At 46.9% G+C, this 24,307-nt stretch overlaps 1 protein-coding gene and 2 long non-coding RNA genes across 3 annotated transcripts in view; 2 read left to right on the plus strand and 1 right to left on the minus strand.

The window, feature by feature from the left end:
- Positions 1-1,352, plus strand: part of ESR2 (estrogen receptor 2) — a gene marked incomplete at both ends in the record, with an annotated part of 31,456 nt that extends 30,104 nt beyond the window's left edge. The window contains one exon of the mRNA XM_084270508.1: positions 1,163-1,352. Within this exon, the coding sequence (XP_084126634.1) occupies positions 1,163-1,352 (190 nt within the window). The remainder of the gene's footprint in view (positions 1-1,162) is intronic.
- Positions 1,353-9,505: 8,153 nt separating this feature from the next.
- Positions 9,506-12,582, plus strand: LOC311196764. The gene is made up of 2 exons (XR_014617601.1): positions 9,506-9,550; positions 11,607-12,582. It is a non-coding gene; the product is annotated as an uncharacterized lncRNA (long non-coding RNA).
- LOC311196763 lies at positions 11,071-12,265 on the minus strand. Its single transcript, XR_014617600.1, has 3 exons — positions 12,175-12,265; positions 11,918-11,964; positions 11,071-11,137 (listed from the first exon to the last, which is right to left on the minus strand). It is a non-coding gene; the product is annotated as an uncharacterized lncRNA (long non-coding RNA).
- Positions 12,583-24,307: the final 11,725 nt, after the last annotated feature.

The raw sequence follows: 24,307 nt of genomic DNA on the forward strand, positions 1-24,307 counted from the left end.
CTGTGGACTGGGGGAGAGTTTGAGTGCTGGCCCTGTGAGACCTGCAGCCCCAGCCAGAGCTGAACCCAACTCATGGCTCTGATGCACTGCTGTCACCTGGGGTGCCCAACATGGTATGACACCACATCACAGCATTGCAGGAGCTTTCCTTCTAGCACAGTGTAAATAAATATTGTGAATCTTTGAATAATTTTTACATTTTCTTACTAAAACAAGAGGTTCTGTGCTGTGCCTGCCTCAGCTGAAGCCCAGAGGCTACTTGTGATGTGTCTCCTTTAACTGACTGACCAGTGCAAAGCAACATATATTTTGTTATGGAAATAACTGATGCTCTCAGGCTTGATTACCAAATGATGCAGGACTCCCAAGAGCTGGGGGAAAGGGGCGGGGGGAGGGTGGGGGGAAACCCTGCAATTTCTTCTTTGCCATTAACATATTTATAACTCTTGAATTGTAGCAGAACCTCATTTTTCTGGCAGTGTTGCCCCCTCTCAAATCCAACCCACCAGGTCAGCTATGTGCTGCCTGTCTGCTGCTGCTTCCACCATGATACATTTATCACTGAGCACATGCACTTAGGGTTCAACCCCAAAGCCTTGAGTGCAGCTGGAGTGTCTGTATGTGCAACGGCAAAGTCAACAGCCATCTCCTGCTAGTCCAAACCATGGCGTGGCCACAGAGTGTTCATGCTAAAAAGGTGGTGTTGTACTTTGCTGCGTAACAAAGTACTTTTAAAGCCTGTAGCAAGATCTGCCACTGGCCATGCAGGGAGGAAACAAGCTGCTTGAAGCTGGCCAGAGTAATTTGGTCTTCCTACTGGCAGGACAGGTGGGCAGTTACTGGAGTTACACTTTGTATGTTCCCCTTTTGCATTAAGCTGCTGTGTGTGGGTCTGACACGCTTACGGCATCAGAGGGGTTTTCCTCTGATTTCAAGTCAGTTTGTGCTGTGTAAAGTGAATCTTGGTTCTCTAGTGAACCACTCAGCTTCAAAGTGTTGGGATGTCATTCCTGTTGATAGTGACAAGTCATTTCAGAGACGACAGTGGCAAACTCCCCTTAATTTCCAATGAAAAAAGGACTCCCTTGAAGTCAGGAGCGTATGTTCCTTCTCTGCATTGTTGGACCCAGATTGCTGACTTATTTTCTGTTCCTCTTCACAGTAACAAGGGAATGGAGCATCTACTAAGCATGAAGTGTAAAAACGTGGTCCCAGTGTATGACTTGCTGCTGGAGATGCTGAATGCACACACTCTCCGAGGCCAAAGGAAATCCCCGGTCACACATCCCGAATTTGGCCCACTAGAACAAATGGAGACTGGGGAGAGTCTGCGGAACGGGGCAGCCCAGTAATTCTGTTGAGACCTGGAAATGTGAAGCTTGTTCAAAGTGGTGGGAGGAAACAAAGCTGCTGTGATGGGACTGCTGGAGTGTGACCACGTGCATGTCCTCATCTCTCCTAGATTTGCACATCGGCATCTCGGGAAAGGCCGGTGGGATCCACACCGCCATCCGTGTTTCTGACATGATAATAGCTGCACTTTTATAGTGCCTTTTCTGAGAATCCTCAAAAGCACCTTATGAAATTAAGCCTCAGAACAGTACTGCAAGACAGGGAATTACTGCCTCTCCTTTTCAGAGGCAGATGAACTGAGACAGAGATAACAGGCCTGGGTTAAGATGACAGCAGTCTGTGTCAGGGCTGGGACTGAGCACCTAGGTCTCTGTCTCCCAGACTAAGGCTTTTAAGTGCTGACTAGATGATCTCCACTTTCAGAGTGGGAGTGTTTGAAAAGTAGAGCAGCATCCTTTGGGACGGATCTGCTCGCTGGGGTGTGCTGGTCCCTGGGCAATACCTGCCATGCAGCTGATCTACATAAAGTGCCGAGGTACACACAGTGCAAAGGTGTTTCTTCTATTCTTAAATATGCAATGGCTGCAAGGGCCTTCGTTAGGAGGCCACTCAAAATAGCTTCTCGGGCCAGCTGTTGAGCCTCTTTGGTAATGTTAAACCAAGCTTGAGTTTGTATTTTGTGAGCCTGTTCTTAACACTCAGATTATCTGTGTATGATTCTTCAGTGCTTTAAACGATGACCAAACTGCCTAGATATCTCAGTCATTGCTGACCTTTGAAATGTGTTTCATCTGTGAGATTAACATGTTGGTTTATATATTTATTAATGATGTTAAATCTATTATGATATTTAGGTACAAGAGGTCGCTCTGTGAATATTCACTGTTTGTATTTGTATCCGATCTCCTAACTGGGGCTTGTGAAATGAGCTGGAAACAAACCATCTTCCCTCCCCTTTCGACGCGCATAGGGGCTCTGTCCTGCCCACCTGAAACCTCTTACAGGGGGTGAGGTGGTGGATGGCACACTAAGCTGGGACCTGCTTTTGCCTGCTGCCCTCAGGTTTGCTGCTGGCTTGTTTTCAGAGCGCATGGCACCTTATGCTGTGCTGCTTGTATCTCGTACAGGTTCCCTCAAAGAGCAGAGGGTGATGGTTCAGGAACTTCCTTTGCTTCGCGAGTGCGGTGACTTCTTTGCGTTTCCCTGACCAGGCGGGTCTAAGACCCCCTGTTGTGCTGATTTCTGCTGCCTTTCAGCTGCACTGAGGAAAAAAGAGAATAGCAGAGAAAACCTGCCCGGTATCCTCAGTGGACAGCAGGATGACATCATTCATTCTGGCAACTGCCAGTATCGCATTTTGGTGTGAGCTAGAATTGCAATCACTCGAAATGGAGAGGTTTAATTATAATACACGTGTGTTCTGGGCATTTCAGGTATGGTGAAATTAAATTGGGGTCATACCAAAAGTCTCTTTTGAGCCAATAAGTCTTTTGGCTTAGGGATTTTGATTAGTATGCTGTTTGCATACTTTGTGTATCAGCCAAACCTCTGATCTTGGTGGGTTTTTTTTAAAGCCAAGGACAATATTTTTTATAGAAGGGGCATAAAGAGTTTTCAGTGAGATACACAAAACTAGTGTCTTGTTTTGATCTTGTACTATAGCAGATGCTGCTGCTGGTCTCAACTTTTACTAGCTATCTTTTTATTGTTTTTAAGGAACTGTACTATAGCAGTGCCCTGCTACAGAAGTGCAACATTTACTACAAAAACAGAAAAAGAGAGAGAAAATGTGAGTACAGTCTGGAATTCATGGGTACTTTCATTTTGAGGGAAGTTTTGCTGTGAAGCAGATGTCTTTCAGTGCTTCTTGGGCTTGTTCACCTTCTGGCCTCGGTGCCTGCTGTATTGTTCTTCCTCTGATTTTCCTCCTCCTGTGTCATCTTTTTGTTCAATACAGTTTTCCACAGCAATGTTTAAGTGACTTTGTTTTGCTTTAGCAGTGGTGAATTTATGTGCAATCTTGAAGCGAACTTCTTAGAAAGAAAACAGGAAAGAGCAGGTATAACCTGTAAAATTAACTTCTGAAATGGAAATTTGCTCTGGACTGACTCTGTAAAAGGGTGATGCTGCAGATTTGTGCCACCTGTTGTGATTCATGTTTGCTGTTACTAGCACAGTGCAAATAGGGAGATTGATGTGATTTTAACAGATATTTTTTGTCTTGTTGAACATAATTTTATTAAAAGTTACTACTAGTGTTTTAAAATGGGCAAAAGCCAATAGCTGTCGACTCGCTGGATTATAGCACTGTCCATAACTGGAGAAGCTGGTGTGTGGCACACTGATGGATAAACAGAGGGCTGTGTGATAAAATGATGGGACAATGGTGACTTACTCCCTTGAGAGTGATGTTGGGTTTATTGTGGGTCTGTATCCCACAGACTCTCTCAGATGCTGCATTCTTGGAGTGTGTCCTTGTCCCTGCCAGGCCTGAGCAGAGCTGCCAGGCTGTGTTTCTGTTTGGATACTGGGGGGCTCTTCCAGTTTCAGCATGAATGGATCGAGTGCTGGGGAGCTGTGAGGGTGGTGAGGCAGGGAGTAGAGTGGGATGGTTTATGGCTTTCCCCCACTGCTCTGCTGCACGTCAGCTCCTGCTGCTACACCAGGACCGGCTGTTCCTGCCTGAAGAAATGATGCTGCAGCTCTGGGATGTTTGCAGAGGTGAGTAACCTTGGTTCATGCAGGAGTACCAGTACCCATGGATTTAAAAACAAAACAAAACTAGGAAAAGCCCAAGCTTTTCCTTTTTCCTCTTAAACATGCTGAGATTCCTCTCCAGCCTAGAATTGAAACCAAATCATAAAGTGACCTTGATTTTTTTCTCCAGGAACGTGAGACCATTCCCACACATCCATCTTCTGGTGAATTCCCCACTTGTAGTGCTGTAATGTTGCCAGACAGAGAGAACATGGGGAAAAGATGTGTTGGAATGTTCTCCCTTGAGACAGTGCCTGACAGGTGGGCTGCTCCTATAAAATGTGTAGCAAACAGAGATAAGTGGCACTTAAAGTGGGTTGGTTTGGTTCTTTTTCAATAAATATGTATATTTACATCATAATGATAATGTGGAAAGTGCTGGAACTTTTTTTTTTCCTGAGGGCCTGCAGACTCTGGCAGACATGTCCATGAATTAAGCCCAGAGAAAGCTGCCTCTTGGTCTTGAGCTGTGGCTAGTGATTAGCCTCTGGCAAGGTAAGAATTCTTGTTGTCTTTAGACTTTATCATAGAATTAAAGACTAGTTTGGGTTGGAAGGGACCTCCAAACCCATCTCATTCCAACCCCTGCCATGTGCAGGGACACCCTCCACTAGCCCAGGCTGCCCAAAGCCCCATCCAACCTGGCCTTGAACACTGCCAGGGAGGGGGCAGCCAGTGCCATCTTCTACCCTTCACAACTGAGAATTCCAGCAGGGCATGATCACTGCATCCCAGGCTGTGTCCAGTCTTAATCCTTCCAGTCTTAATCTTCTGCACTAGTGAGCAACAGGTCCAGCAGTGTCTCTCCTGTGGTCAGGCTCACTGTTGCCTGCACTAGGAATGCTTGCAGTTTGCTAAGTGGCTTTTCCAACAGATGTCTGGGTGGTTGAAGTTCGTTGGTCAGGATCAGGGCTCCCAAATGCCACTTAAAATTGCTTGCAAAAGATTCAAATTGCATAAATCTCAATTGGCACAAAAGCTTCAGGTGGAAGCTCAGCCTGAGCATGCCGAGTATCACTAATGGCCATGGCCATGACTGGGGTTTTGAAGGCACAATGCTGCTGCGGCTGCCGGGCGCGCTGATGGCTTCGGAGCCTAACTGTACAGAAAGCAAGCCCGAGCTTTTCCCATTAAGCTGGACCCAAATGATTTTTAAAAGCTGGCCCAGTGAGCCTGCTTTTGTGCATCCACGGTTGTTCCTTTGACTGAATAATGGGAAATAGTTGGGCAGTGATGAAACAGCCGCTCTTCCCTAGGATGTGCTTTAACCCACACACGTTAAAAAGGTGGTTGTGATGATGGGTCTGTTTCGATCTTTGCACAACGAACACATGGCAAAGATCAATGGCACTCTCCCTTCCCTGCCTCCCCCACCAAGATAAGTGCCCGTGGGTAACAGGTTGCTCTTTGAGAGCTGAAGCTGAAAACCACGTATGGGTTTGCATGGCTTTGTCTGAGGTGCTGTACAGTGAGTGCAGCCACAGGAGTTTCTGGTTTGTAGGGCTGAGCCCTGACAGATGTGCATCCAACATATGTACATCAACTTATTCTGGCCAGTCCCTTGGATGGCAGAATGTGGTGGTGCAGCTCCTGCTCCTCTGGAGCTGCTCAGTACCTCATGCAGTTTCCTCGTTTTCCAGGCCATACACCCAGGTGTAGACCAGAGTGTCGAGGTGTCCCCATAACGTGCCTGTTCCTGCTTTGCTGGGCAGCAGTAACAGCCTGGGACATCTGTGCTGAGCCTGAGACCTTTTTACCTACTTTTTGCTTGGGAACACTACTGACAGTTCATCAGCTCCTGGCAGCCCATTGCACCTGTACAGGGGCTGCAGCCTGAAAATGGGAGATGCCAGAGAAGTTCAGAGTCTGCACGACTGGTGGGAAGTACCAGAATGTTTCACCATCAGAGCTGGGCTGAAAACTACTGACATAAGTCAGTTCTCTCAGCCCCTATAAAGAGTGATTCCAAGTGAGTCCCTTTGAGCTCTCGGGGATCACAGCAGGCTGTGAAAAGCATTGCTGGGACTGGCCTTGGGCACAAGCCCTGGAAACCAGGGAGAACGGCCAGGGCAAAGCAGCCTCCTCAAGTCCCAGCCATTGCCTGTTGAGGGATGCCAGTGCACCCCGAGTACTGATCCCAAACTCAAAGAGGGAAATTTTAACTATAAGCTAGCTTCCTTCACCTACCTCCCTGCCTACCTCCCCATGTAAATACCACACACTTGCCTTCATGAGTGGGGGGCCCAAATATGTGTGCCTCTGTGCTGTGTTTTTAGATACACACCTATAGCTATGCACCTTAAGATACCTTATAGCACGTTAGTGTGAATTCTCATCAACAGCTGTGTAAATCAGAGGCCGTTTTGATCACACTCTATTTTACTGAATTACTTGTAAATCTTTAAACTAATTAACCATTGAGTGCTGCTGAAATTCAACCTCTGATTTACTGCACACCATTAATACATTTTAAATTGACTGAATCGTATCCCTGATGATATCCCCTGTCCCTGGCTGCTGTAAGCGAGACTGGTGGAGGACAGAAAGCCAACTGTACCCTGGGCTGCATCAAAAGGAGCATGGCCAGCAGGTCAAGGGAAGGAATTGTGCCCCTATACTCTGCTCTCCTGAGACCTCACCTGGAGTACTGTGTCCAGCTCTAACATCCCCAACATGAGGAGGACATGGAACTCTTGGAATGAGTCCAGAGGAGGACCATGAAGATTATCAGGGGGCTGGAACACCTCTCCTATGAAGACAGGCTGAGACAGTTGGGGTTGTTCAGCCTGGAAAAGAGAAGGTTCTGGGGAGACTTTATAGAAGCCTGCCAGTACCTGAAGGGGCCTACAAGGTAGATGGTAAGGGACTTTTTAAAGGGCATGCAGTGATAGGATGAGGAGGAGTGGTTTTAAATTGGAAGGGGGTAAATTTGAGATTGGATATCAGGAAAAAATTCTTCACAAGAGTGGTGAGGCCCTGGCACAGGTAGCCCAGGGAGGTGGTGGCTACCTCCTCCCTGGAGATGCTCAGGGCTGGCTTGAATAGGGCCTTGAGCAGCCTGGGCAGGTGAGAGGTGTCCCTGCCCATGGCAGGGAGCTGGAACTTTAAGCTCCCTTCCAACCTGAACCATTCTATGATCCTATGGTTTCTCGCAGTGGTGCAGAGTCCTGTGATCCTACCACGCACTCAGAGCTGGAAGTCGTGGCAAGGCCTTCGCTATGTCACCATTTGCAATCGCCTATTTATGGCCTGTAAGATGCCAGTTCAGCAAAGCCATTAAGGATGTGGTTACCTGCAGCACCAACCCACTGCCTGAACTACTACTAAAGGCAGCGTGGGCTGCTAAAATCTAGAAGATAAATATTTCCATTCATTTTTTCACAGCGTTTTGACACCGAAGTGTGGTGAGTTAAACAGCACACTGGTTCACAGCTAACACTTCATGTTATTTACCAGTTGAGTATTTTTTAACTCTTTCCCTCTTTACACACAGGCACCACCTACTGCCCTCATGCATTGCTGTGCCTCAGCAAGTTCAGTTTACACGCATGGAGAAAACAAGGTTGCTGGGCCATGAGAATGCCAACTGCTGTCACTACTGCCTAACCAGCCAAAATCTCCTTCGCTCATCACATCATGTCCTGAGGAGCTGGCACAGCCATCAATGGCAGGTGCTGCACATTTCCGATGTCTGCCTGCCCCAGAGGTTTCTCAGTCTTACCTTGCATGTGGTTTTAGTTCCACTGTTTCAGCCTTGGTGCAAGTTTGTAAAGGAAGCGGGTTTAGGACTGAAGTTGGTGTCCTCTAAAGCACCTCAGATATGTTAAGCTAATGGGGACATGCCTCCCCTTCTGGTGGCTGCTCTTCCAGTGACCTTGCAGTATCTGCCCAGCAACGTGTGTTTTGTTTGCTTCCAGATTGCTGTGGCTCAACAAACAGGTATCACAAAACCTAAATACGGGGCTGGTTTTGCTCATTTCCCTCCCATATGCAGCCCAGCCCACATGATGTACGTGATAACACTGTTTGGGAGTAAGCATCTTGTCCTGAGCTCGGCAGTCACTCCACAAGCCACAGGTTGAGTTTACTGTCAGGTACTGGAGTTCTGCAGAGGTTTCCCAGCACTACAGAAGATGCAGACTCTGCCCTAGTGTTTTGGGGGGTGGGAGGAACAGGTCATAAGAAAAAGAGGGTCTCCTGCTTGCCATCCTGGCAGAATTGTTGTTGACTCTTCAGGGGTAGGTACAGTTGCAAACACGTTGAGGCCATGTCTCCCTGGCAAAGGAGTAGGACCCCAGATGAAAACCAGTTTGGGCCTGGTTTCACGCCTACACACAATGCATGTCCAAAAGCACATGCAGGTGTGATGGCTCTCACCCTCTTTTCCCTTTGCTGAAGGCTAACAGCCCAGTCCTGAGCAAGAAGACGACACAAGAAATCGGTGGGCATGCATAATGACTGACTTGAAGCAGACAGTAGTGTCTCCTATGGTGCAGTGCTTATAATCAACTAGAAGTAAAACTATGTAAAATAGGTTTTTGGGAAAAAAACATTTCAGTTATTTTCCCAGACATTTTTTGGGGGGGGAAGGGGAGGTGACATTTAGAGATAATTTCATGAAAGCTCTTCGTTTTATATGTTACATCAGCTCAACAATTTGGTATAACTGTCCATAATGAAAGGAAATTGCAGGCTATGAAATTTTCTTTAGACCTTTTAACATTGTTCAAATTTTTCCCCCCTGCACAGGTTCTTTAATGGCAGAAGAACTTAATATCACGCCAGCAACTGACTATTAGTTCTTGGCAGAAAGGTTTGCATGGGCATTTGTGACAAACTGGCAATGAAATAATGGTTAAGAGTTGGCTGACTTCACAGAGCCAGAAACTTAAATGAGCTCCATCTGAAAGTAATTGGTTTCAAAAGACAAAAATCATGATGGCAGAGGGAGAGTGTGTCCCTGTGTAGAGTGAGGGGCAGGAGGATCCATCCTTTATCTGGTGATACAGCACTCCCCACGAGAGCGGGAGCTGTGACTTGTTTAGCTGTAGCACAAGCACTGCCGGATCCCTGTGCCTACAGCAGGATGGAGCCCAGGCACTGCTCCCTGGGACTGCGGCTGACACATCCAGCACGGGGCTGCCCACCTCAACCTGTCGTGGAGAACCCTGCAGCACTGCTCCTAAGAAGTGCCAGATTCTAATCTTTGATTTTCCTAAGCGCTGCTGCTAACTTTGCAACCTTAACTGTATCACAGTTAACGAATTAGTTTAAAGTCCTGGTAATAAACCATGCTGGTTTTGCCTCCACAGCTGGAGAGAAGCTGTTGGCTTGCTACAGGGACTTTCTCTGAACACAGGGCGGCAAAGCCAACTGCTTCATAATCCCTCTGCCAGATGATGGGAACATGCAACCACCGGCAATGACAACTGTAGAAAAGGTAGGGAAATTCTCACAGGCTGATCACAGCTCCCATTTCCCATAGGGAAGCATTACAGAAATCAGGTTAGCTGCCAGGTGATTTTCCCAAAAAACCCAAAGACAAGGTCTCATGAGTTCAACTAACCCCCTTAGGATTGCACTGAGCTCTCCTTGACATGCACCTCCACCTCTCCAGCACTGCCATAACTGCCAGGTTAGAAAAATCAGTTTCAGGGTGGAGAAATAGCTCAGCATAATAAGCATGAGCTGGTTCAACTTTGTCTTCTTCCTCCAGGAAATTACAAAGGAAAGGACCTGTGCCACCAAACACAGGCTCCTCTTGGGCTTTTTCCTCTCTTGCCTCAAGCAGCCAGACAGGGGTTGTTCTTTTGGACACTGCTGCATTAGCATGCAAAGAAGTTGACTTACACAGGGATGGAAGGGTCAGTGCTGTGGGAACATCTGAATGGTCACTCCCCACCAGACACACCCAAAGTCCCCACAGCCACTGGCAATTTTAATAACAGTACTCAAACTGTACAATGGAGATGCAACAATGGCACCAGCAACTGTACACAGTGTTTCTGCAGCCATTGCCCAAGGGTCAGTTTCATTTCAAGAGGAAGCTTATAAAAACACACAATTCTCTCCCAAGATACTGTACACTATTAAGCAAGGTAAAAACTGAAAAAAAATCTTTCATTAAAAAAGTCATTACATTATTTGTATACATCATGGATAGTCTACATAGTCATGTTCATCCAGAAAACATGTGCATTATAAACCACTTCCATGCACTGCAACAATTTCTTACTTCAAAGGTGGTATAAAACGACAGCACAGCAGTCCTAAGCCCTAGAACACGCTATGTGAAACAAATGTGCAGCCTGCTATTGAATGTGTTAGGTGAATAAAATACAACAACAAAGATAAAAAACAAAGGAGATTTGTCTCTGTTTCCCCCAAGGGACTACAGTAGCAACAGCTACAGGCATCAGGAAGTGTGTGCAGGAACCATTTTAGGCCCAGTGCTTCTTCAAGGGCTTGTTCGCTGTGCTAACCTGAGACAGACTGCTGTGTTTAAGATTGCTGTCGTGTAGGATCCACATCTAATAACTCAGTATTCAATCCCCCTGCCAGCTCAAGAGATCTGCACCTATAAAAATGTATCTATTGCAGCATCAAAGTACAAAGTGTGTCGCTTATGGTTTAAAAATCGATAGAAAAAGTTTGTTTTCTGTACAAAAATGCTGGAATTCCATCAAGATATAAATTTTGTGCTGTGAAAGTCAACTCACACCCTGGGACAAGAAAAGAGGCTGTACACACGAGGCATTATTTAGATTAATATTTTGGTTTAACTGAAGAGAAACAGACTGCTTCCTAAAATGGCGGAGGCCCGTTGGTGTAGTGCAGTGCGACAGGGAAAGAACAGGTGAAGTTGTTGGCCTTGGTGCACCTGTAGGCTACCACATAGAGAACCATGCAAGCCAGAAGTAGGAGCAGTAGAATGAACATCAGGAAAGGGAAAGCTGCTCGTAGGACATGGCAGAAGGAGGAAGGAGGGCGGGAAACTGCTTGAACAGTTTGAAGATGGCTTTCATCTCTGAAAATTTAAAGGAAAAACAGAAGAGAAAAGGCACTTTAGAATTTTGTTTCACTCCCTCTTCAGGGTTCACTCTTCCAAGAGGCAGGGCTGTGTATCTGCAGGCAAATGCACTCTGCACATTGAACACTGACTGCAACTTAAAGCGTGCAAGGCTGCTCGTGGGGAGCCAGCTGCTGGTTTGGGTTCACCATCCTCACTAGTGAAGAAACAACTATTTGTTTTGTATGTGTATTTACCCTACTCTCAGGTGCAAACTTAACTTTCCCCAGGAGACAAACCAACCACTCCAAATACAGGTTGATGTATACAGGGCAGCCAGCATTCAGAGTCAGGAGGATCTTCTTGGTCTGGGCATTACTGAGCTCTGTCCTCTGAACAGGCCCTAACGTGCTGGGGGGTGAAGTTCTCTCTTTGTCCTTGGTCTGTTTGTAACACGTGGCTTCAAGTTGCAACTTTCTTTCTCCAGGTATGCCAGTGGATTGGAAGGAAGATTTAAAACTAAACTGTTCCCCTGCTCGGCACAAGAAAACATCTTCTCAAGAGTGAAGACAAGCCAGGGTTGCACAAGGTGAAGAGGTCTAGGAGCAGGACTGTGCAAGGAAACCATTCACCAAGGTGCAGCCCGGAGCTGGTAGGTGGAGGAGACACTACAGGTGGGCAGAAATCCCCTCCACTAGTATGCCAACCTAGGAGGAACAGCCACCCAGGTTTCTGCTGGCACTCTGCTCGTCTCTGCTGTTTTCACTATCCTTCAAGAGATCAAACATAAAGTAATACCTTGTGCTGCTGCTGGTCCTGCCAACTGAAGTTCTCTTCATGCGCATCTGTTGAGAGAAACAGTTTTTAGTGTTTCAGAAACTACAAGGAATTTCTCTCTCAAAAAAAACAGCTGTAGACTTTAAACTCCTGTTGTAAATTCTGTAATAAGGCACATGCATCTAAAAGGAAAAATGACTACATTTGAGGAACTTGCAGGCTAAATGTGTCCAAATATGCTGTATACTGACAGTAAGAGGTGAGAAACAAATACTTGCCTTCTTCACAGCAGGGCTGGGTTGGGTTGTGGCAGGATTATAGACTCGGGAGCCCAAGTCACCTGGAACCAGGTGACATTCTCTGGTATCCTAAAAGATAACCACACCTTCCTCTTAAAAATGCACAAGGAAAACTCACAACACACGAGTGCAGAGAGCCATCTTGCATTGTCTCTCTGTAGGTGCACAACCCTTTTCCCCTTCAGATGTGCAGGACCAGTGGTAACCAGATGTTACAATTCCCCAGCATAAAGAAATGCTTTGCTGTGGGGCTGCCTTTGGCTGGGACAGAGGTAATTTTCTCACAGCAGCTCTTATGGGGCTGTGTTTGCATTTGTCTGGGAAGAGTGCTGGTATCCCAGGGAAGTTTTTGTTACTGCTTTACCTATTAAACTGTCTTGGTGTTAACCCACGAGTTTCTCACTTTTACTCTTCTGATTCTCTCCCCCATCCCACGGGGGGCAATGAGTGAGCGGCCACATGGGGCTTAGCTGCCGGCTGGAGTTAAACACCACTATGCACAGCCTGAAGGAAGGATGATGGAACTGGTGTGTACAGGTGTTCACTTGAAAATACCTGACAGCTCTCAGGATAGCCTCTGTACTGCTATGAACTGCAACTCCTCTGTGTTCCTTACACACTCCTACCCTTGCACGTGGTATGGGGCTCATAGGGCAATTCAGAGTGGGAGGGACTTCAGGGAGTTCATCTGGCCTAGCCTCCTGCTCAAAGCAAGGTCAGCTAGGAGACCAGACCAGAGGCCTTACTCAAAGTTTTATCCTGCCTGTTCTTCAAACCCCTCGAGGGTGGAGGCCACACAGCTTCTCTGGGAAATCCCTTTCAATACTTTACAAGCCTCACAGTGCTGAATTTTTTCCTATAGCAAATTAATTGTTTGGTTGGGGGGTTTTTTCAGCTTGTGAAGGTGGAAGTACTTCAGTGTTAAGTCAGTCTCTAATATATACCTTTACTCCTAGTATGTTACTACTTTTCAGTAAGAAAACCCCACAAACAAGTATTTAAACTGACTCACCAGATTCCCTTGTATTGCTTTTAAGTCACGTGAAACTTGTTCAATAAGGTGTCTCAGTTTCCTTCCAATTAGATGGACCAGCTCCTTGGCTTCAATGTATTCACCATCGGATTTAATCAGCAGATAAGCAGTGAGTTCCTCCAGTGAGTTTACTTTAAGCTGTTGTTCCATCAGCTCTTTCTGCAGTTGCTTAGAACAAACAAACAAAAAACAGTGCAACAGTCTGTTACTCTCAACTTCAGGGATGTCCTCACAAAAGGAGGAACACTGGAAGGTGTTAAAGAACAACTCAACCTGCCTGAGAATCTGCAATACATAGGAATGCCTACTACAGCTACACACAAAATGAAGTTCTCTTGAAAAGACTGGTTGTACCTGCTTACATGAGCTAACATTTAGAAATAGACCTAGCAGTAATTAATCCATCTAGAAAAGATATGAAATCTTGGAAACTGGAAGTCTCACTCCAGCATACAAGCTGTCCATAAGGAACTCAATTATGATGCATAATTACAGGAAAAAATTGCCTCTTACAGGCAATCTTAGTCCAGTTCAGAAGCCAGCCAGGTGCCTGAATAGAGCTGGTTCAAGGACAGGCTGCAGCCATCTTGAGAAATAAACTTACTGGTTTTAATTTTGTGGTGAGAGCTACTGACTCAGTGTTAGAGCTGAGGTGCTGAAGATAAGAGTACACTCACCATTAGTGCCCTTTGGCATTCCAGTACTGTACTGAGGTCAGCATTGGGATCTGCGATTTGTGCCTTATTACGCTGGCTCTCGGCACGCGCCAACCACAGGATTAGGTTTTGGGTCTGGTCGTGGAAGGCCTGGAGAAACAAAAAGATTTGCACATAAGAGAAAACACTTTTGCAGTGCTTTCACCTGCCTTTGTCTACAGACAAAATGAACAGCTGAGAATACACAAAGCCAACAAGGATGTTACCTAGTTCAATGTTAGTTTTACTGAATTCTTTAAACCCAACAGAGTCAAGTTAATAAAGAAATTAAGTCTTGTATTGTGCTTACTGTTCCACTGATGTGCAGGAATTGCCCCTCTACCCTTATTTACCCCACAGTAGCACCCTAAAGAGGAGCTTTCCTGTGTAAGCCGGCATGTGGCACGCACCTTGCAATGCAGTAGGGCTTCTTGTAAACCTTCCCTCCAGTCATCCAATGCACAGGTTTCTTTCTCCCAATGCGAGTTCATCTTCTGCAGCTTGTTCTGAAACTCTGTGCTATCTGCTTTCTGGAATTCTTTGCTGCTCAGGTTAATGGAAAGCAGCACTGTCTTGTAATTATCAAATGCTTTAAGCATGTCCTGGAAGAAACAGAGGATTAGGAGCCTCCATGGATGATGAAAAGCTTGTTGGTTATTTACAAGAAAACAAGACCCTCAAAAGCATCACAGGTATTGGGGAAAGCTGTTGCAATCTGGTGGCTCTTCCGATCCTGATATGAAATAAATAAAAAGAGGTGGCCTTTCTTATGTTATTTTGTTTATACAAATGGTCCAGCCCAGACTCCTCAACGCCAGTAAGCCAGTCTGCAGCCAGACTGGCCTTATCCTAATCCAAGGCAATTGTGATACCATGACATCTCATGTAATTCATGTCTTAGAACGTGCTGGCATCACTAAACCTTCCCTAGGGTTTGGTGCCTAAGCCAGATTGGCTACTTCAGGATGTGTAAGTTTAAGCACTCTCTGATCTTGCCTCAGAAATCCCTCCTCTGTCCTACAGCACATTCCTTATGAGCATCATCCCAAGTGTGATACCAAAGTGACCAATAGCCTCAGCATTTAAGTGGCTCCCTATAAGGTCACTGGCAGAAGGGAGAGCATGCAGGGATTTTCTATTCCCATCAGTGTTAGGAGGAACACTTGCTGTCTGAGGGTCTTGCAACCCAAGACCTAAGTCCCAGGGACCCAGCACTTGCCTGTAGCCTGGGTACCTACTGGTTCAAACTGTAGACCTTAGTCCTAATTTATGGAAGCTGAGTCATGTAGGCAACATGGGCACACATGATGACAAATGTTATAGGGGTTCTATTGTGTGGCAGTAGATTAGCAGACTGAATCATTAACAAATACATTCTATTCAATGAGAAATCTTCATTTGCCAAGTGAAAAAATGCAACTCCACATTTTGAAAGGATGTATCCTGCAACTATTGGGCAAAAGCGCTGCTTAGGTCAAAGATTGATGGCAAACACCACACTGGTAAAATACACAGCTTTAGAGCAGATCTTACCCAGTCTCCCTTTTGGAGCTACAACTCCACCCCCCCTTAATTCAATTTAAAAAAACCTCCTCCTAGACTTTGCAGCCTGTAGTCCTGGTGGATTTCCAATCTGTGTTTGGTTTGCACAGAGGGGAATGGCACAGAACAAGGGAAGAAAATGCCTCTCTCACTGCTCAGAATAGCCAAGCTGCCAAGGCAAGGCCAGACCCTAAGCATCTGGGCAGTCTAAGCTTTCAGTCTTTAGCTTTACTCCAGGCTTGTTGTCTAAAAGGAGAGGCCTAAAAAGAGGAGTTTGGGCTGAAAGTTTTTGTTTGAGAGAGAATGAAGCCTGGCTTCTTGTTGCACCCAGGCATATTGCCTGCACATCTCTGCAGAAGAAGGCAGCAGCAGCACCTTGCTTAACAAATCTTTAGTCCAATTAGTTGAAAAGAGCTCAGCTCCTCCATGGCAAACACCCACTGTACTGGCATCCAGCTGCCCACAGATCCCAGAAGCACAAAGACACTGATCAGGAGCATCAGCATCCTGAAATCCCACACCTCAGTATGCCATAACTTACTTTCAGGTTCTTGACTGACTGTCCCAACGCCTTCATGCTTTTTGGAGGTTTTACTTCTTGCAGCTCTTTCAGCTCTTGCTCAGTTTTATCAAGCCAAGCAGAGATGTCGCTGAGATCGGAGTTCAGCTGCTGCCACTGCTGCAATTTCTGTTTCATCCTAAATTTGGTTCTGAGGTCCTGAGCTTGGATGAGTTCCCACCCCTCAATAATGCCTGCAAATGATAGAACAACAGACACTTAAATCTTATGCAACGGGAAGAGTTTGTAAAACAAAGGGAAGGAGTTTCATGAGGAAATTCTTCTCCAATCTACCCATGGCCACATAATTGCTGCCATGTACTGCTGCTGTCCAAACACCTTCTTTCTTGAGATGCTCCATACCTGGCTGCTTGTCCGCAGCTCCAGTAGTCACAAGGTCTCGCTCATCTCGGGGTTCTTCATCGCTCATGTCAGCAGGCATGTCTTTCTCCTTGTTGATGCTGGTCTCGCTGGCAGAGCTGAGCTGCTTCACCTGCAATGGCATTTTGGTGGGTGAGCCCTGCAGGTTAAGTTGTCAGAGGTCAAATTTGTGTTACTGGGGTGGCTGGGCTGCCGCTGAGCCCTTGCAAGTCAGGTTTATCCCTGGGCTTCTGAAGCTTTGCTGAGTGTACACTGGCTCTCTGCACCTTCTCATTAACACACAGAGACCACAGCAGTGCTAATTGTTGCAAGACTGGACGTGGCAGATCAACTGCTTTTGCACTACATGGACCAGACAGTGGACACTTGCTCTTTGCTGGATTCTGGGTCTTGGCAATATCGACTCGAAGGCTCTAAGCCTGGATTAATGATGACAAAACCAGCCAGAGAACAGGACCTGAGAGAGTGCTGACAACTGGTCCAGATCCAGCCAGCCTGGCAGCTGCTGGCAAAGCCACCAAGACTGAGGTACCAATGAACAATAGCCATTTTGGTATGGTTTTAGCACCCAGGAGCAGATTCAATATTGGGATGCATGCTAAAAAGCCCCCAGTTTGACCAAATTAGAGAGATGTGCAATTAATGCTTATAAATTTCCTTGTGCACCTGGATTTTCTTCCTGTGTTCACAGATACTTCAACAGAAGCCTTCACCAATGCTAATTCTCTCCTGAGCCATGCAAGCTCTCTTTTACACTGTGCTCCTCCAGCACCAGAGACACTGCAGCTGCTTTTACAGGAACACATCAGGTGGGCTTCTCTGACCCCTTGCACAACACACTGGGAGTTAAGTCTGAAGCTGGGAGTCAGTCTCCCTTGCTGGGAAACTCAGTAAGGAGCATGCAGCTGTGGTGCAGGAGAGCTGGTGGTCACTGCCCTTGCCATTTAGGCACTCTTCACAGAGAAAGTTACTGCTTAAAGGCCTCTCTGCTGTGCCACTGTCACAGACATGGCATTTGAAACCTCCAAGCCAAGCCTGGACTCACAAAATTTGCCCTCTGTCACTGAGCACTTAAAGCAGAAAAGATGTAGATAGAGAGTCATTCAAAAGTCACTTCTTGCTGCAATCTACCAATAATTATACATCTCTGTAAAGCAGAATAATAGTAAGCCTGGCATTGCCCAGGGACTTTTCTTCCTTCTTTGCCTCACGTGCTGAGCTCTATCTGTTCTTCTGGAACTACAGCACATTACAGCACCGTGACACTCGCTCTTGCCCCGCATAACATTCCCATGATTTACCTCCTCTTCAGGGGATGTGTCTTCAAGCATCATCTGAACACCTTCCAAATCGAGCTTCACTTCCTCCAGCTTTGAGGAAAGTGCGTCTATCTGTTCTTGGTAGTCTTCAGTATCTTCACAGCTTTCCAGTAAATAGTGAACCTTTTGTTCAATCTCTGATATCATCACCTAGAAGGGACAGCAGTCAGTTATTCATTCTTAGAAGTACAATACTCCTCAGTGTTCTGAAGGCAATACTCACACTTTCCCCTCTGAAAAGAATAGAAAACACAGTCAAAAAGAGAAATAGCTGCAACACCCTGAGATGTTCTCCTATCTAGTCTCTATTCTGAGCTATTCAATAAATTGTATACAGTTAGCCTTAAAAGCAACGGTCTCTGCAGGCAGTGACTTAAGATATTACTCAGAGATGGAATAATAAAAAAGGAGAGCAGAAATGATAAACTCCGTGTGAATGTAACCAAGAGGAAACCTCTCCAGTGGGAGAGGAGGAGGCCATGCACAGACTGGTCACATCCCCTTTTGGGAGGACTGATGCTGAATTGCCAAAATATGGGAATGTGCCCTCTGTCAGGCAGGCTACTGTTGGGACCTGGCTTTTGATTTATGCTGCTTGAAATCAAACTGTGTCTCTGCATTACTTCAAACTCACATTTTTAAGGTGAGTGTGCAGACAGGTACCGTTTCTCAACTGCTAAGTAATCAACTGCTACAAACTACCTGCTTTACCTCACACATCCATACCCAGAGACTGCTTCTGCTCTGTGCTGTTTGTATCCTGCCTCATAGATCGTCACTAGGTTAGAGCCCCCCCACCAGTTCATGTCTTCACATTGAGCCAGACTGTTCAAAGCCAGCAGGAAGGCAGCGGCGCTCACAGCTGCCTGAAGCCTGCTTGGGGTTCCTGGTTGGAACTTCCCTCTTGAAGCCTATACTGACCAAAACCCTGCATGGGATCCAGACACACACAGATACTGGGGTGTATTCAGGATCTTAATTCCCACAGGGTTCATCACCCAAGCACTTGGGTGAATCACAGCCTAAACCCAAACGGCCAAGAAAAAACATTCCTTTCTTTCTAGGGGATTTATCATGACTGAGACCAATCAAAAATTGCCTCTTAATAGAGGAGTCAAACTATACTGAGTTCTGTTTCTGAAAATAATCCAAAGAGAAACAAAGCTTTAAAAAGACTCAAGAGTTCTATCTATATTCCCCAGAGGCACAAAGATTCCAACTCTAAACATAGGTACTTTAACTAAGCCCTTGGAAAGCTGCACCTGAAGCTGAAGCCAAGTGGCTACCTGTCTTCTGCACACTGTAACGAAGCTGATGAAGAGGGGAGAGGAGAAGCAGTAAACACAGCCTAGCTGCAGCTGCACACCCTGGGGAAGGACAATTGTTTGGATGGCAGCAGCAAACTGATCGCTCTGTCTTACCTGGTAATTAGAAAGCTGCAGCTCCAGCATCCGCTGCATTCTGGGGCTCTGGGAGTCTGACTCCAGAGACATTTTTGCTTCTCACTCTGAAGCAAAGAAAATGAAAGAAATACAGTTAACTGCTTTGCTCCTTCCTTCTTTTCTTCTTCCCTTCCTTCCTTCCTTCCTTCTTTCCTTCCCTGTCCCCTTACCAGTGGGAAATGTTTAACTTTCATGTTCACAGAGTTCTGAAAACACTCTGCCACCATTCTCCCAGATTAGAAAAGGAGGAAAAAGACAAGGAGAAGGAAGGAATAACTGCTTGCATCAGTACAGGCTGGGGGATGACCTGCTGGAGAGGAGCTCTGCGGAGAAGGACCTGGGGGTGCTGGTGGATGACGGGTTGGCCATGAGCCAGCAGTGTGCCCTGGTGCCTAAGAGAGCCAGTGGGATCCTGGGGGGCATCAGGAGGAGTGTGGCCAGCAGGTCGAAGGAGGTGATCCTCCCCCTCTACTCTGCCCTGGTCAGGCCCCAGCTGGACTATTGTGTCCAGTTCTGGGCTCCCTGGTATAAAAACTACAGGGATGTCCTGGAAGTAGTCCAGCTGAGGGCTATGGAGATGGTTAAGGGCCTGGAGCACCTCCCCTGTGAGGAAAGGCTGAGTGAGCTGGGACTGTTCAGCCTGGAGAAGACTAAGGGGGGGGACATGTTAATGTTTATAAATATCTTAGGTATGGGATGCAGGGGGAAATGGCCAGCCCCTTTTCAGTGGTGTGTGGAGACAGGACAAGGGGCAATGGCTGCAAGTTGGAGCACAGGAAGTTCCGCACCAACCTAGTCAAGTGTCTCCACAAACACCCAACGCGTACTGTCTGCACGGAAGTCATGCAGGTACTGAGCACTGGGGGCTGAGACTGGTGCCACTGTAGAGTGGACAGTTACCATGGAGCGCTCCGTAAACAGCGTCACAGCTGCTGACTTCATAAAGCTGTTACCATGGAGCACTTCAGAAACTGTGTCACAGAAGACTCTGGCTTCAGAACCTTTAAGGTGTCCCTGCCATGGGGGGGCGACATCTTCAATTACATCAGGTTGTTCAGAACCCTGTCCAGCCTGACCTTGAATGGCGGGGGTTGGACTCGAGCTCTTGAGGTCCCTTCCAACCCCTACAATTCTGTGATTCTGTTTCCAGGGATGGGGCATCTACCACCTCTCTGGGACCTCCTCCAGTGCTTCACCACCCTCACAATAAAAATCTCTTCTTTGGATCCGTCTAAATCTACCCTCTTGTACCTTAAAACCACTACCCCTATCCTATCACAACAGGCCCTGACAAAATGTTTTCCCCTTGTCTTTCTTTTAAGCCCCCTTCAGGTACTGGAAGGCCAGTATAAGGTCTCCCCAGAGCCTTTTCTTCTCCAGGCTGAACAAGCCCAACTCTCCCAGCCTGTCTTCATGGGAGAGGTGCTCCAGCCCTCTGATCATCTTCATGGAGCTCATTGCAGGGAAATGGATTAAAGCAAAAGGAGGAAAGGTTTAGATGAGATATCAGGGGGCAGAATTATACTGGTTTGTGGCAGCACCACTGTAAAATCTTACTCGTGTAATTATTTTGGTGCAAGAAACCCAATCTGGCCAGTTGAAATGTCACTCATGAAGTGTCTGCTTCCTTCTCCCCTGTTCTCCTGGCTCCCTCTCCTTTAGGGATTACGCTTCTCTTCAGTGCAAAAGCTGTGACAGAGTTCATTATCCTATCAGGCAGGATGGTTGGGCTTATTGTGGTTATGCCATGTGTGCCAAGGTGCGCCAGGAGCGGGGAGGGGGGTGGGGGGAACTGGTGGTACAAGAGGAGTCCTTGTCCTCTGCACACTGTGCCCATTCCCAGTGTCTGCCTGCCACGCTGAGAGGGTTATTTCCCTGTTTTCTTAAACCCATTTGACATGGGTTTTTGAACCTCCCTGGACAGTGCTCAGGTTAAACTGTCAAAGTGGCTGAGCATGATTTACATGTGCCAACGCCTGAAGCTCTCTCACGGTGTGCAGTGACCGCCCAGGCACTTTTTATCCTGCCATATGCTGCATGTGAGCCATTGGCAAGCCAATACAGGTCTGCAGAAGATTACCTGAACGCTGCAACACCTGAACACCTTCGATTTCAGAGCTCATTCCGTGCTTTTTTGGTGGGATTATAGTAACTTCTTCACTTTTTTCCCTGATATTGCCGGGGTGGGGAGTGACTTTTTACCCAAGGTTCTCCAATTTCCGCTTTTTTTTCCCCACCCCATGATCTCTGGCAGTCAGAACACACAAATCATGGCAGCGTGTTTCTCCACTAACGAACGAGATCACAAGTGAAGATCAGGGGTTATTTTCCTCTCCAGCTTAACAGGCTGCTTGCACTGGAGGCCTTCTGCCTGCACTGGAAGGTTAAAGAGAGGACAGGTTAGTGTGTGGGAGATTTAATTCCTCCTTAAAGACCTGGGATGTAATGGTAAAGGCAAGAAAGAATAACCAGTGGCAGTAAGGATACATCTCTGGGTGCGATGCCTGCGCGCGGATATAGGTTGTCTCGGTTGGTTTGGGTTTGCTTCAAATTGCCTCTGCTGCAAATCATCCGGGTGTGAGGCTGTGATCTCTCTTCCGCACAAGAAACGAGCACCACATCTCCCTTTTTTGGTGCCGAAGCCTCCAGCCTGCAGCCTTTCTGCTGCCAGCCGCAGGCAGCCGCTCGGTGTGCGCTTCTCGGCGTGCTAATGCTCTCGTCAGAATAAAGCTCCCGTGGTTTTGTTCTGAGGAGGGATGCGGCCGTTTGCCAGGTAAAATCCCCACCCAAAACGCAGGGTTAGACCTGGGGAGAGCTGCAGTTGCTCCCCAGCTCGGGGGTCGGGAAGGAGGCCGGGCGAGCCTCCCCCCGCGCGGGATGCTAAAGCGGAGAATAAATAGGGCATCTGTGGAGGAGGGGTTTCCTCTTTCATGCCTGCCGTGGTTGCACAGACGATCCCCCGTGCAGTTTGGGCTTTGCACGCTGAGGAATGGTTTTTTCTAGCAAACCGTAAGTGCCGTGTTGGTAACGGGCTGCGGGTTGGTCGGGGTGGGTTTTGTTTGAGCAGCGCTCAGCGGAGCAGCGGGACGGGCCGGCCTTGGGCGGCGGGGGGCGGGGGAAAGGGCACCGCAGTGCCGACGCGCCGGTGGCTCCCTGCAGTTCGCCTTGGTCCAGGCGATGAGTGGGAGACGCGGAGCAGGATAAACAGTGCCCAGGAACCTCTCGCTTAAAATCGGCTGCGTTTGGGGGTTTTGCACCCAGGACAGTGAACATCGGCATCAACAACCTCCGGGACTGGCCGGCAGGGTACCGCACGAAAAGCCGCCTCTGGCGCATCCGCTCTGCTCGCTGTGCTAACGCAGCCCACGGGCACGGGGCCTTCCTGTCCCTGTACCAGGGCCGGGTGCTGTACAGAGAACCGGCCTTGCCTTTCATACATCACCTCTCCAGATCGGGTCCTTTGTCCCTCACATGGCTAAGCTCGCCCTGCAGCTGACTGAACAAAGGTTCCCTGGGTTGTGCATCTCATTTGCCTTGCCGGGCTGTAAACTCCAAGTGCTTCATTAAAGCCATGCCTGTCCTTGCCACCTGCTAACATCATTTCCACTGACTGCAGATCTCTGTAACAAAATGTTCTTCCTGGTTTGCTTAGGGTGAAGAAACTGAAGGAGACATTTGCATTTATACAACTACTGGACAAAAACATGAGTAACCTTCGCACCTGGCTGGCCCGGATTGAGTCTGAGCTTTCCGAGCCTGTTGTTTATGACATCTGTGATGACCAGGAAATTCAGAAGAGACTGGCAGAACAGCAGGTGGGAAATAGCTGCAGCCAGAGTCAATGAGCTAAAATGCTGCTGATTGCAATTGGTCCTGTTTTAAAGTCACCTGTTTCTTTTCTTTAGTGAGGCCTAATTTGTTTGCTGTGATTTCAGTACTGTGTTGACTTACAGTAGGTCCTTTTATGCCAGACAAACAAGAAGTTACCATGACCAAAAGTAAAACCTAATTCTGCCCCTTCTCCTGGGCAGTCAGTGCAGTTAGTGCTGCTTTCTAATGCTGGTGTATTAGCTTGATTTTGAACAAGACCATTATTTTGCTGCTGTGGTCCTCCCCATGGCTTAAAGGTATCTAATCCCAGGTCTCCTCTCGATAAGAACACCAACAAAATGCAGCCACCTCAGAGTTGAATTGGTGTTCTTTTGAGGTAGCTTGACTGAAAAATTATGTTAAATCAGGAAAGCAGAGGCAAAATTAGAACATCAAACTCCTGTTTTTCAGGGTACTTACTCCTGGCACTTACAAGTCTTCAAGCAGCTTATTTATTCATTGTGACTTTATTGTAAGAGTGCTTTTCCATTGAGGGTTATTTTTAAGTGAGAGAGCACTACATGCTGTCGTAGAAACCTCAGCCTTTGCTAGCCATACCTGACTTCACATGGCACAGGTGGGAAAAGAAACAGTTTTGTTGTGGTTTTGTTGTTTTGTTTTGAATTAAGCAATGTTTGCCTGTATTTATCAGGATTGCATGGAGGAAATAAACCTGTTCAGTGAAAATAAGCTTCAGTTGAAACAAATGAGCGATCAGCTAATCAAGGCTAGCAACAAGAGCCGAGTTGCAGAAATAGATGATAAACTCAGCAAAATCAATGATCGCTGGCAGCACCTCTTTGATGTCATGGGATCACGGTAAGAAAATGAGTTTCAGTGTTTTATGAGAGATAAGAGTCAGAGGCTACTGTCCTTGACCATCAGGAACATACTGACAGGACTTTTCAGTTCTGTTGAAATGTATAATTGTGGTATAAAATGACAGCACAGCAGTTCTAACCCCTAGAACACGCTATGTAAAACAAATGTGCAGACTGCTATTGAATGTGTTAGGTGAATAAAATACAACCACAAAGATAAAAAAAAAAGAGGCTGTACACGTGAGGCATTATGTAGTTTAATATTTTGGTTTAACTGAAGAGAAACAGACTGCTTCCTAAAATGGCAGAGGCCAGTTGGTGTAGTGCTTGAACAGGTTGAAGATGGCTTTCATCTCTGAAAATTTAAAGAAAAAACAGAAGAGAAAAGGCACTTTAGAATTTTGTTTCACTCCCTCTTCAGGGTTCACTCTTCCAAGAGGCAGGGCTGTG

This window comes from Gallinula chloropus (assembly GCF_964237585.1).
Source record: "Gallinula chloropus genome assembly, chromosome: 14".
Taxonomy (NCBI): domain Eukaryota; kingdom Metazoa; phylum Chordata; class Aves; order Gruiformes; family Rallidae; genus Gallinula; species Gallinula chloropus.